Source organism: Papio anubis, chromosome 12 (assembly GCF_008728515.1).
Source record: "Papio anubis isolate 15944 chromosome 12, Panubis1.0, whole genome shotgun sequence".
Taxonomy (NCBI): Eukaryota; Metazoa; Chordata; class Mammalia; order Primates; family Cercopithecidae; genus Papio; species Papio anubis.
Genome location: NC_044987.1, coordinates 56,885,612 through 56,899,788, shown reverse-complemented (window position 1 = coordinate 56,899,788; position 14,177 = coordinate 56,885,612). Strand labels below are relative to the sequence as shown.

Genomic DNA, 14,177 nt, shown 5'->3' with positions numbered 1-14,177 from the left:
TGTGGAATATCCGCATTTCCCCTTAATCTTTGCTCTAGATAACTAACTCATTCAACTCAGACTTTACCATCAGGAAGCTTTCTCTGACACCTCCAACCTTTCATTCAGTAAATGTTTACCAAATGCCAAGACTTGCCAGATGCAAACGGTATAACAATTAACAAGTCAGAAACAGCCCCTGGCTTCATGAAGGTTAGCATGCTGCACTATAATTATCTGTCTGTGCCTTCAAGCACAAATGGGAATCATGAAGAATTGGCTGCTTGAGGTCTTCAACCTCAAGACTGGGAGGTTCTTAGGTATTGGGACATGTCTGACCATCTCTGTAATGTCACTTATTCACACCGGACTTGGCATAGTATAAACTAGGGCTTTTGCAAATGTTTAGCAAATCAGAATGGCATAACCACCTATGTACAAGAGACATCAGATGTAAAAAATAAATAGCAACTAGGTGTGGTGGCTCACACCTGTAATCCTAACACTTTGGGAGGTCGAGGCAGGAGGATCACTTGAAGCCAGGAGTTTGAGAACACAAAATGAGAATCCCATCTCTACCAAAACTTTTTAAAAATTAGCTGAGTGTGGTGGCTTATGCCTATAGTCCCAGCTATTCAGAGGGCTGAGGCAGGAGCATCACTTGAGCCCAGGAGTTTGAGTTTACACTGAGCTATGATCACACCATTGCACTCCCGCCTGGACAACAGAGCAAAACCTCATCTCTTAAAAAAAAAAAAAAAAGGCAGTATTCTCTTACATGCATCACAATTTATTATTTATAGGACCCTTTAAAATACATCAACATCGCATTTTATCCTTGTAATTGCCCTGGGAAATAGAATTTGTAAGTTGAGAGAGACACAGAGATCCTCTAGTTTAATCTCCAGCCAATTCTTCATGATTTCTGTAACATCCATTCGAGTGTCAAAGCATTCATTACAACTTCAGAGGACAGAATGAATGACTTTAAATGAATAAAATCTGTTCCCTTCAACAATTAGTACTAATCTTGGTTTTGCAGACTCCATAGACCAAAGAGGAAATTTTCTTCTAAATGTAGGTATCTGAAGACACGTCCAGGTAAGGGCAGAGTATATCATTCTCATTTTATTGATGAAGAAATTGAAGCTCAAAGAGGCAAACTGACTTTCCCAAGGTTCAAAGCTACAAATTAAAAAACTGAACCTAAAGCCATATCTTCTGGTTCCAGAATTTCTAGAACATTTTACAACTATTATGAATCCATAAAAATTAAAAATAAAAAAATTATCACAAAGAAAGAATTTCTAGGACATTAAAGCTGAAAGGGACACTCCTATTTATTATATCTAATTTCTTTATTGGATAGATAGGAATTCTGAGGCCAAGGGTGCAGAAGTGACTAATATGAGTGCCTCCAGCTCAGGCTCTGCCTCTGCCACACCGTCTTGATCCTTACCTCCACGTCTGCCCACATCAACATAGAGTAAATACTTACCAAGGCGTTAGAAGAATTATAATCCTCAGCTGACTTATCTGCACAGGAAGAAAGACAAGGGACTTAGTCAATAAACAATTACAGTTAATTCTTTCTTGACAGCAAAAGAAGTCTATCTGGTCAAGCACATGCCAGATTCAGAGAATAGTAATAGTATGACTGGTACTACAGGCTAGATATCATGCTAAACGCATTATACATATCACCTTCTTTAATCCTCATTATGGCTCTGAGTACTGTTATTGTATCTACTTTTATTGATTTGGAAACAAGTTCAGAGATGTTAAGTACAGTTGTGTGTGGCTTAGCAATAGGGTATGCTCTGTGAAATGTGTCATCAGGTAATTCTGTCATTATGGGAACATCATAGAGTGTACTTACACAAACCTAGATGGTATAGCCTGCCACATACCTGGGCTATATTGTATAGCCTATTGCTTTCTAGGCTACAAACCTGTACAGCATGTTACTGTAGGCAACTGTAACACAATGGTAAGCATTTGTATATCTAAACATAGAAAAGGTACAATAAAAATATAGTTCAAAAGGTAAATAAAAGGATATATCTACATAAGCACTTACCATAAATAGAGCCTGCAGGACTGGAAGTTGCTCTGGGTGAGTCACTGAGTGAGTGATGAGTAAATGTGAAGGCCTAAGTAGGACATTACCAGTATACACGTAGGCTACACTAAATTTATTTTAAACTTAAGTAATCACTAGGTGATAAGAATTTTTCAACTTCCTTATAATATTATCAGACCACCATTGTATATGCGGTCTGTTGTTGTGGCACATGACTGCTATCTGTCCAGGGTACACACAGGTTAAAGAGAGGAATTAGATTCGAATTCTGGTCTCATTCTAAATACTATGCTAAACTGTATCCACATCATCAGCTATATCACTGTAAGGCTTAAATAGCTAAGAAAATCTGCGTTCTAAAAGAAAAGGAAAGAATCCATAGCACCACCCCTGAGTCATCCATGCCAAATCATGGCCAGTCTCCAGCTTCAGCTTTCATAAAGGATCCTTCTATATCCATATCTACTGCCCACAGGGACAAAAGGACTAAGGTTGAGGAAAAGACAGGTATTAATCCTGTCAAGTCTAATTAAAGATAGGGTCTTGTTTTCCAAGAATAGACTCAAGCTCCCTCAATGAAGCAATTACCATGTTTCATTGATTCTGAGAGGTACATTTTTCACATTAAAGTCTCTGAAACAGAGGTGTGTCCTACCATCCATGTTATGGTTTAATTGGCAGCTTTATTTTCCTTGATTGGTATGGAAATAATTGTGCATCTTACAATCAGTGGTATCTTAGACTTCATAAAATATGAAAGAGAGACCCAACGGAGATCTTAGCAAGAAATAAGTTTAAAGACCAGTTAATGTCTTCAGTTTTGTTCTTTAATTCCCATGGGTCCAAGAAAAACTGACTTTGCCAATTCACCACTAATGGAATTGAGGAGGAGAAATATTCTACCAAATCCAATATATTCCTCACCAAGAACCAAGCCCAGAGAATGTACAATCCCAATTCCATCATATAAAAAGTGCTAGATACAGCTTCTTTGACCCTACAGCAAATCATGAACCCACACAGCAGGAAATAAGGCAAGCTCTGACAACATGTTCTTATAACAAATCCAGAATAGCTAGCAGTATTCTGGAGAAATAAATTCAGGATATACTTTAAACATAATTCATTTGTTTTTTCTTGTCCAGAAGACTATCAACTTTGGCAGAGTACAACACTATGCCTTCGCTGCACTACCCCCAACTTTATGTACTGCTAGTATTTTTGAAGATTGGGTATTTTGGTAATAAGTATACTTGTTATGTCACATAAAAAATAAGTAAACACTCCCTTCAAAGGTGATGAACTATATATCAAAATCAAATTCCAAAGCACAGAATGACGGAACAGAAAGTACTTCCAGCACTTTCATTTACAGATGATTAAAATGAGGTTCAGAAAAGGAAAAAGATTGGTTCAAGGTCACATAAGTCATTGGCAAAATAGGGCTAAGACCCAGCTGCGTTGTCAATCTCATCTACTTTTTCCCTATTACATTAGCTACTAACCGGTATAAAAAATTAAGTGTTGCTGGGCGCAGTGGCTCACACCTGTAATCCCAGCGCTTTAGGAGGCCAAGGTGGGTGGATCACAAGGTCAGGAGTTCGAGACCAGCCTCGCCAATATGGTGAAACCCTGTCTCTACTAAAAATACAAAAATTAACTGGGCATAGTGGTGTGCGCCTATAGTCCCAGCTACTTGGGAGGCTGAGGCAGAAGAATTGCTTGAACCCAGGAGGCAGAGGTTGCAGTGAGCCAAGATCGCGCCACCACATTCCAGCCCGGGTGACAGAGCGAGACTCCGTCTCAAAAAAAAAAAAAAAATGAAGTGTTGAAAAAATAGAAACACTTGACCAAAATTAGCATGGAGGATTGTGTTTGGGTTATAGGCAGCAAAGGAGTTAAAGGCCCAAGTCAAAATACATTTCCATCATGTATCAACTGAGTCACTTGGGGTATGTCACTTAACTTCTCTGAGTCTAATTAATTTCTTTGCATATATAAAAGGAGGATAATAGTCCTTGCCCTGCCAGTCTCCTAAGGCCATCATAAGAATCACATGAGGGAGCCAGGCTCAGTGGCTCATGCCAGTAATCCCAGCACTGTGGGAAGCTGAGGCGGGCAAATCACTTGAGGTCAGGAGTTCGAGACCACCCTGGCCAACATGATGACCCATCTCTACTAAAAACACAAAAATTAGCTGGGTGTGGTGGCACACACCCGCAGTCCCAGTTACTCAGGAGGCTGAGGAAGGAGACTCACTTGAGCCCAGGAGCACAGGCTGCAGTGAGCTGAGATCGTACCACAGGACTCCAGCCTGGGTGACAGAGCAAGACTCTGTCTCAAAAAAAAAAAAAAAAAAAAAAAAAATCACGTGAGGTAATTCACATGTGAGCATATACAAATTGAGGTAGTATTATCATAACTAATAGTATGAGAGGATGGCAAATAGGGAAAGGAGAGATATGACACTTTAAAAAACCTGTGCCAAATATGCACTTTTGCCTAGAGTTGGCCCTAGTCTTCAACTTACAGAAAATTAAAATTCTGGCATACATATATATATACATACGTGCACAAATTTGTACATACAAAGGTAGATGTACACACATGTATCTGTACATACACACTCAATATTATTCATATATGCATGCATGAATGAACATACACATAATTACCTGAATGTGTATATTTATACATATGTTCGTTCATGAATACCTGAGTGGACTTTATCTTTGTTCATGAATACTTAAGTGGGCTTTAATTCCAAATATATGCAAACCCATAGGGCTATGCCTCTGTTTACGTACACACTTACATGCCACTAGCACATATCTACATACATACACACAGGAAAGATCCTTCCCAAGACTTAGCCACTGAGGTTTTCAAAGACAGCCTCTAACCTGATGTTTCCATGACAAGTTCCTTAACATAAACTCTAATTTCCTGACTAGAAAACTTTCCCACTCAGTAGCCCTCCACCCCAATTCCTCCTTGAAATGACTCAGTCCCTCAATGGAAGAAGTGAGACAGACTCAGCGGGGCCAGACGAGAGGAAGGAAATACTGCTGGGCACATGCATGGCCCTCTCCTGGGCACCACCATGGCAGCATGAGTGAAGCTGTAGCCTGTCATCTCCACCATCTGTGCCCTTGAAACAAGCCAGATACTGGCTGGGGAAAGCATCCTTCAAATTCCCTAGTTCATCCTGGTTCTCACCTTCCCAACAATACTGCCATTTGAAGGAGGCAACATGAGTAAAGAGCCTGGAAATTAAAAGATTAGCCCACTATTAATTTAACATATTAGAAAGGCCTTCTTTGGCTCTCACACCTGCAAAACAAGGGAGAAAGTTGGTCCTCTGTGGAAGGAGAGCCTCCAAATAACATTATTAGGGGCAAGCAGTAAATTCAAAAGGTGATGGTATAGGAATTAGGAGACCTGGGTTCTAATCCCAATTCTGCTATTAAAAACACTCTGAAAAATATAGTCCCTTCTACTGAGGGTACATGTAAAGAAATTTATTATTTAATGGCCTGTTTTTCATTTAACTAATAAAAATTAGTTCCCTGAGGAAGACATACATTATTAGTGTTATTAAATAACTAATAATAATATTAACAATAATGATGATAATGATAGTTACATTTCTATGGTGATGTTTTACAACTTATAAAGAACTTTCACATCTGTCGGCTCACTTATTTCTCACTATAACCTCTTTTTTTTTGAGACAGGGTCTCAATCTGTTGCCCAGGCTGGAGTGCAGTGGTGTGATCCTTGCTCACTGCAACCTCCACCTCCCAGGTTCAAGTGATCCCTTCACCTCAGCTTCCCAAGTAGCTGGGACCACAGGGATGCACCACCACACCTGGCTAATTTTTGTATTTTTTGTAGAGACAGGGTTTTGCCATGTTGCCCAGGCTGGTCTCGAACTCCTGACCTCAAGCGATCCTCTTGCCTCGGCCTCCCAAAGTGTTGGAATTACAGGCGTGAGGCACTGTGCCCAATCATTTCTCACTACAGCCTCTTGAGATAGGAATTATTCCCATTTTGAGGCGCAAAGAAATGAAGCGACTGTTAGAATCTAGTAAGGGTCAGAATCTAGACCTTCTAGCACAAAATCTGTGTTCTCTCTATATAATACCATACTATTTTTAAAAAAACATGTGCAGTGTCAGAGTGAAGACTTAAGTTTGATGCAAAGTCCATCATCTTGGCTGTCAAATTCCAAAATTCCACGTTAGTTAAAGTGCCACTTCCACTCTTTCAACTACTTTGTTCTCTTATCCCAGACCAATAGGCATGTGAGTTTTCCCATCCAGATTAAAACCATCTCTTGCTGAGACTGCCTGGGACACAGTTTTCATACCTGTAAAGCTCATGTATTTCTGGCTGTTGGATGTCTTCTTTGAGTTGTAAAACTCCAACACATCCAGAACAGCCTGCGGGTTTTTCTTCTGCTCCGACTTAGTGATATTTGATGTCTGAAGCAAGCGGGCCCACTGCTCTGGCATTCCCTATAAGAGAGACATGCAAGACTAACAGGAAGGCACAATCACAGTGGACCCTGAAAGAACATCAGAGCTAACTCTGACACTTGCTAGCAGCAAAAGATGCATTTGTTAGTCATTCCTTTCTCTCTATACCCTCAGAGTTTACATAAGCCTCTTTTATAATATCTTTCTCATTGTATTAGTCATTTCTTAAGATGTCTGCTCCTTCACCAGGCTATACCTCCAGGATGGTAGGATAGGATGCTGTTCCTGCATGATCAGTGCCCCACAGAGAGCCTGCTACCAAGCCTACCACTTAACAGAGGTTTATTATTTAAAGAATGGAGATGGAAAGGCTTCTCTGGATACAATTTTAGCGATGCAAGTGTCCCACTGATGAATGTGAGAAAATTGTAATCAGGGTCTCAGGCAAAGACAGAAGCATCAGGAAGATGAGAAAGGGTTAAATCTAACAGTGCACAGCCAGAGCTCTAAAAGACTAAAGACTTTTCTGTGACCCAGGACTTACCGTAAACTCCCCTGTGACAGCATCAAAACCAACATGAATTGTGTGTTCAAAATCTGAAGGGAGAGAAATCTCTGGCCGCTCTTTCTCTTTCTTTTTATTTGCTGCAAGAGAAACAGGGAAAAGGAAATAAAAAACAGGAACATTATTGTTTTTAGGCTTATTTTAGCTCTTTATTGTGCTGTAGTCTCCTTGAGAGGGCAAAGTCTATCTATTAATATTTCACATATGTTGAAGACCCCAATTATGGACCTGGATTGGAGCAGATACTCAATGCATGTTTAAAGACTTAATTTCTTGTTGAACTAAAGTAAGATGGTGGCTCATGCCTGTAATCCCAGCACTTTGGGAGGCCAAGGCAGGCAGATCGCTTGAGTCCAGGAGTTCAAGACCAGCCTAGGCAACATGGCAAAACCCTGTCTCTACAAAAAATACAAAGATTAGCTGGACATGGTGGTGCATGCCTGTAGTGGCAGCTACTTGTGAAGTTGAAGCAAGAGGATCATTTGAGCCCAGGATGTAGAGGTTGCAGTGAGCCAAGATCATGCCATTGCATTCCAGCCTGGGCGACAGAATGAGGCCCTGTCTCAAAATAAAATAAAATAAAATAAAATAAAATGAGAGGCAAAAAGAATGTGTGTCAGAGTTAACAGTCCTGGTTTTACCAGTAACTACCCAGTTGATATAGGGTAAGTCTTCTTTTTTGTGAAGCCCTCCTTGATCTCTAGGCTGGGCAGTTCTTTACCCTCTCTGTTCCTATAGCACCCAATATATGTAATAGTAATTGACTACTGTAAGTGTTTATCTTCCATACCAGACTGAATTCTAAGTGCAGGGGCCATGTCAAATTAGTCACAGCTTCCCAGAGGCTAGCACACACCTGGCACAAAGTAGGTGCTCAGACAGTAAGTGAAGAAAGGAAAAAATGACCAGACATTTACCTCAACTGGGCAAGGAGTTCAAGGAATCTGCCTAAGACACAAAAATTCTCTCCAGGGCAGGAATAAATGTTCCTTTCAGCAGCTCTGGCCTGACTTTCACAACACTTGTAACCCAGCACCTGTGAACCTTATTTTAAAATCCTGTTGTCTGGGAGCTCAATACACTAACCAAAAGAAATTCTGAAGTTCTAATACCTCCACAGACCCAGCATAACCCTGATAAAAGGTAGCAAAATGAGAAGGAAAACACAAAAAGGTCTAGAGTTCAAGCCAGTTTCACCTCTACCTTACCACAATATGCGCGCGTGTGCGTGCGTAGAGAGAGAGAGAGAGAGACCAGGATCTCTGCTGTCTCATCTAAACAAGGGCGAGTATGAGCTGGATGATCTTAAGGGTCCCTCAAGCGCCTACATTCTGTGAGTCTATGAAAACAAGAAGCTATGCCTTCTCAAAGCTCTGCAGTTAAGATTCCTTCCTGAGACGGCGTTCCACAGTTTTAAATAGGTATTTCATACATATCATGTAATACAATCACCACAATCCTGAGGCAAGTTTTACTTGCAGATTAGAAAATTTGGGAACAGACTTGCCTACAATCATTAAGTAATTAAAGTCCAAAAAGTCTGGCATCAAAGCCAAGGTTCTTTACATTCTATTTTACCTCCCCTAAAACATTTCAAGTTGAATCAAGAAAACATACTTCAGTGTAATAAGAAGAAATGACATTAAGAATTTGCTATGTATACAAAAATGATGTCAATATAGTATTTTTCTTCATTCTTACAATCCTACGAGATAGATATTACTACCATCATTCTTACAATCCTATGAGATAAATACTACTACTGTCATTTTACAGATGAAGAAACTGAATAATTTACTCATACAGCTACTGAGAGCTGGGATTTGAACCCAGGTCTGATTCCAAAGGTTCATTCTTCAGTCTCTTAATGAGAACCATTTGCCTACATGCCAAGTGCTAGGGTTTAAGCTATTTATGTACTTGGCAATTTCCCTCTCAGAAGCAGCTGCTTTGAGAAAGACAAGGCTAAGGGGTATACCAGGGCCCCAAGTCAAGCGGTCCTTTATGACATAAGTCCATCTGTCTTTCTCATAGCCATAATGCACTGGAACATGTGGCAGGGCTTTGGAACTACTTTCTGTTTCTAAATTCCCTCTGATCTAGTCACTTAGGGAAGTACAATTATATTTGTGTTTTATTTCAATTTTTATTTTTTATATCTATGCATGTTTATACATTAGTTCTATTATATATAATTGATATACTATATAATACATCACAGGCATGAACTGTCAAATGCAGAAGAAACTTTAGTAAAGGACGCCCAAAAAGAAAGTTAGCTCAAAGCATGAGTAGTTTACAGAAAAGAGTTCCAGGGAAATGGAATCATTTAATACATGAACACACAGGGTAATGCTAAAGTCAGCTCTGCTTCTACTGAGCACTCTTTACCCTGCAACCTTTGAATATACCTCACACATTCCCACCTCCAAGTTTTTGCTCACTTTTTCTTCTCCTTGTTTGGAATACTCTCTTCTCCTTCTCCCTATCTCAGCCATCTTTTAAAGACTGGCTCAGGTCCCACTTTTTCCAGGAAGGATTTCCTGACCTTTCTTCTTCCTGTTAATTCCCAAGACACTGAGTCTGCTACACCACCAAGCATCTAGTCATTTCCTGTCTTATATGATTCCTTGCCAGTTTAAAAATCCAAAATGTAAGCTTCTTGAGGACCAACATTATCACTTCCAATTACAATCACTATACTTCTGAATTTCAATCCAGCACATGGCTTACTGGATTGAAGAATACTCTAGAAAATATTAGGGAATGGCCAGGCGCGGTGGCTCACACCTGTAATCCCAGCACTTTGGGAGGCTGAGGCAGGCAGATCACCTGAGATCAGGAGTTCAAGACTGGCCTGGCCAACATGACGAAACTCCATCTCTACTAAAAATACAAAAATTAGCTGGGCGTGGTGGCACGTGCCTATAATCCTAGCTACTCAAGAGGGTAAAGCACGGGAGGCAGAGGTTGAAGTGAGCTGAAATTGTGCCAATGCACTCCAGCCTGGGTGACAGAGTGAGACTGTGTCTCAAAAAATAAATAAAGAAAGTATTAGGGAGTGATTCTAGAGACCATGTAATCCCATTCCCTGAGGAAAGAGACCCAGGGAAGTAAGTTGACTTGTCCTGATTCACAGAGCACATGACTGTAAGTCCACCTGATCAAGTCTTTCACTCTTTATTATACCCCGATCCCTATTGAGATTTGACTGGAATCAACTACTAACTGAAATAACAGTTTAACATAGTGGAGTACAAAAATAGCAATGACTTGGCTGAAGTGGGAAAGGAGAGAAGTAAAAGGAATGGGGAAATCTAGGTGGCAGGATTTAGCTTGGGTACTGCGTAATTTTTTTTTTTTTCAGACTTGTTGCCCAGGCTGGATGGAGTGCAATGGCATGATCTCGGCTCACTGTAACCTCCACCTCCCCGGTTCAAGCAATTTCTCCCTCCCTCAGCCTCCCAAGCAGCTGAGATTATAGGCACCCACCACCACACCTGGCTACTTGTATTTTTAGTAGAGACAGGGTTTCACCATGTTTACCAGTCTCGAACTTCTGACCTCGGGTGATCCACCCACCTTGGCCTCCCAAAGTGCCGGTATTACAGGCATGAGCCACCGTGCCCGGCCTGGTACTGTGTAATATTTAGACTGAGTATTCACCAGTTGAGGATCACCAGCAGAAAACAGGATTCAAGAGGCAGGAATACAGAAGAGAAATGGAGAAGTCATACAGTCCTAGAGCCACCTGGAACCCAATTAATCCCTTCTGGGAAGTAACAATCATCCCCTTCACCTGTGTACAGCCCTTCACCAAGCTCTGCCAGTCATTGTCTCACTGGCTCATCACCACAAACCCAGGAGCTAAACAGCTGAGGTCAAGGAATTAAAAGAAATTTCTGTTAGTGGAAAGAATCTCAGAGGAAGGATTCAGTATTATGGTTGCCAGTAACTCACTGGGTGACCCTGGAAAAGTCTGAGTTTCAAGCCTTCAATCTGCAAAATAGGACAATGGTGCATGCTCTGCATACAGATGAAGGTAAGTAATAAACCACTTTTCTGGAGAAGATAATACCTGAAAGAAGTCATAAAGGATGAACAGGGGTTAGCCAGACCGAGATGGGAAAGGGCATTTCCAAAAGAAACAGAATAAGCAGAGGCCAAGAGAAGTAAACAGTGTGATCTTTCTTTCTTCTTTCCACCTGTTCAGCAAGTCAACCAAATTTCATAAACTCTTACCAGATTCACAAAGCACATGACTGCAGGCAGGAAGGCACTATGAGCTTCAGACTGAGGGAAGACACAATGGAGAAAATAAAGCAAACCCAGGATCCTGATGGTCCCATATCCCAGGGTTATAGTATCCCTGGGACTACTGCTGCGGTAGCAAATATTTTATGATGACTAGAAATATGTCTGCAGGAATCTGGTGAAAACTCATGTCTACACAAAAACTTGTATGTGAATTTTCATAGCAGCTTATTCATAACAGTCAAAAAGTGAAGGCAACCCAAATGTCTCTCAAGTGATGAACAGATAAAATGTAGTACATCCATATACTATTATTCAGCCATAAAGAGAATGAAGTCCCGATCCATGCTACAACATGGATGAACCTTGAAAACATTATGCTAAGTGAAAGAAGCCAGTCACAAAGGGCCATATACTGTGTAATTCCATTTATATGAAATGTCCAGAATAGGCAAATCCATAGACAGAGAGTAGATTAGTGGTTGCCAGGGAAGAAGGGAGAAATGAGGAATGACTGCAATGAGTATGGGGTTTTTTTTCTGGAGCGATGAAAATGTATTGAAGTTAGTTGTAATGGTTGTACAATCTTATGAATATACCGAAAACCACAGAATTGTACATTTTAAGATGGTGACTTGTATGGCATGCGAGTTATATCTCAATTTTTTTTAAAAAAGTGAATGTTATTTACTACATTTAGAAAATAAAGAAGAAAATATATATAATCAATTCAATTAATGCAGAAAAAAGCATTTGCTGAAATGTGATATCAATCGTGATTAGAAACTCTTAGCAAACTAGGATTACAAGGGAATTTACTTAATCTTATAGAAGGTAATTACCAAAAACTCTGGAAAAAACATCATACTTAATTCTAAAATGCTGAAAGCTTTTCCTGAGATTAAAAACAAGAGAAAGGTATTCCTCATCACCACTTCTATTCATCATAGTACTGAAGGTATTAACCAGTGCAATTAGGCAAGAAAAAGAAAAGGAGGATTATAAAGAAAGAAAAAAAAAAAACTATTACAATATACAAATAATGTGCTCATGTACATGAATATAGAAAACTCAATAGAAAAATCAAGTCTCTGAGTAGCTAAAGATTTCAAAATAGAACCACAAAGCATTAGAAAGGAAATAACTAATAAATTTGACCATATTAAAATTCTATCTCGCATCATGCCAAGCATCTGTCTAAGATTACAGGGGAATTTACTTAATCTAATAAAAGCTAAGAGCACAGCAGAAGATATTTGTAACATATATAACTGACAGAAGACTTATATCTAAATAAGGATTCCTACAACTATGTTAAGAATTCTTGGCTGGGCGCGGTGGCCCATGCCTGTAATCCCAGCACTTTGGGCGGCCGTGGCGGGCGAATCACCCGAGGACAGGAGTTCAAGACCAGCCTGGCCAACAAGGTAAAACCCCGCATCTACTAAAAAATACAGAAATTAGCCAGGCGTGGTGGCAGGTGCCTGTAATCCCAGCTACTTGAGAGGCTGAGGCAGGAAGAATTGCTTGAACCCAGGAGGCGGAGGTTCCAGTGAGCTGAGATCCCATCACCGCACTCTAGCCTGGGCGACAGAGTGAGACTCTGTCTCAAAAAAAAAAAAAAAAAAAAAAAGAATTCTTTAAGTTACAGAAAATATATGTGCTTTGTAAACTAAAGAACTTTACAAACATAAGTTGTCATTAATATAAAAAACTGTTAGGTTTCTCAGCCCATTCATTAAGACAGAGAAACTGTGGTTGAGGTGAGAAAGAGGAAAGAATCATCTTGATTTCATGTATCTAGAGATCTTGGGATTGAGAAAATAAAGTGGGAAAACAAGCTTCCGGCCTCACCCATCCCAATTTTAACCCTATCTTTGACCTAGACCACTTGGCCTTCTGATAGCATGGGAAATGAGGCTGACACTGCAAAATCCCATTGTCTCAGTATAGCCATCAAAGTTTTAGCACAAATCACTGGCCTTTTTTTAAAAAATTATTTTTAAGCAGCACCTCTCATTGGCTCCACTGAGCTAATCTGAGCTCAAGGCAGTAAAACGTTCCAAACTTGGAGAGATAAACACTGACATAGTCCAATGTTAAAATTAACTTTGCTAAACTCTTCCCAAGCTCAGAGAATTCCACTTTGCTTGTGAAAATGCAGCCAGAAAAAGATTTCAAACTAAATGCTGAAAGACTTCTTAGAATAAACCAAAGGCTCCAGATCCTAACCACAGGAACCAGGCTTTCCCACATGGAATTCTGCAACTCAGCATCACCTATTACAGGCCCTCAATTACAGCTTCTCTTTCCAATCATTTATGCATCCCCCAGGCACATACTGAAGCCATGCTAGAGAGGTCAGCATTAGGTAATGCCCAAAGACATTCTACCCGCTGGCAGCTCAAACCTCAACCATTACTGCAGCCCACAGATCATTCTTCTTTCTCATCTCCCAAAAATCTCTCTACAGACCCAAAACAACTCCTCTAGAGATTCTGACTCCAAAAGTCTGGATGGAATCCAGGTATTAGTATTATTTATTTATTTATTTATTTTTGAGACAGAATTTTGCTCTGTCACCCATGCTGGAATACAGTGGTGTGATCTCAGCTCACTGCGACCTCTGCCTCCCGGGTTTAAGCAATTCTGCCGCCTCAGCCTCCTGAGTAGCTGGAATTACAGGAGCCCACTACCGCGTCCAGCTAATTTTTTTAGTTTTAGCAGAGACAGGGTTTCACCATGTTGGCCAGGCTGGTCTCGAACTCCTGACCTCAAGTGATCCGCCTGCCTTGGCCTCCCAAAGTGCTGGGGT

At 40.3% G+C, this 14,177-nt stretch overlaps 1 protein-coding gene across 11 annotated transcripts in view; it reads right to left on the bottom strand.

Moving 5' to 3' along the window:
- The window catches only part of PAK1 (p21 (RAC1) activated kinase 1), a 148,721-nt gene that overhangs the window by 46,990 nt on the left and 87,554 nt on the right, over positions 1-14,177 (bottom strand). For all 11 annotated transcript variants that reach the window (XM_017948790.2, XM_017948785.3, XM_017948787.3 and 8 more), the window contains exons 3-5: positions 7,088-7,188; positions 6,435-6,582; positions 1,478-1,515 (exon numbers count right to left, since the gene is read on the bottom strand). In XM_017948790.2, the coding sequence (XP_017804279.1) occupies positions 1,478-1,515; positions 6,435-6,582; positions 7,088-7,188 (287 nt within the window). The remainder of the gene's footprint in view (positions 1-1,477; positions 1,516-6,434; positions 6,583-7,087; positions 7,189-14,177) is intronic.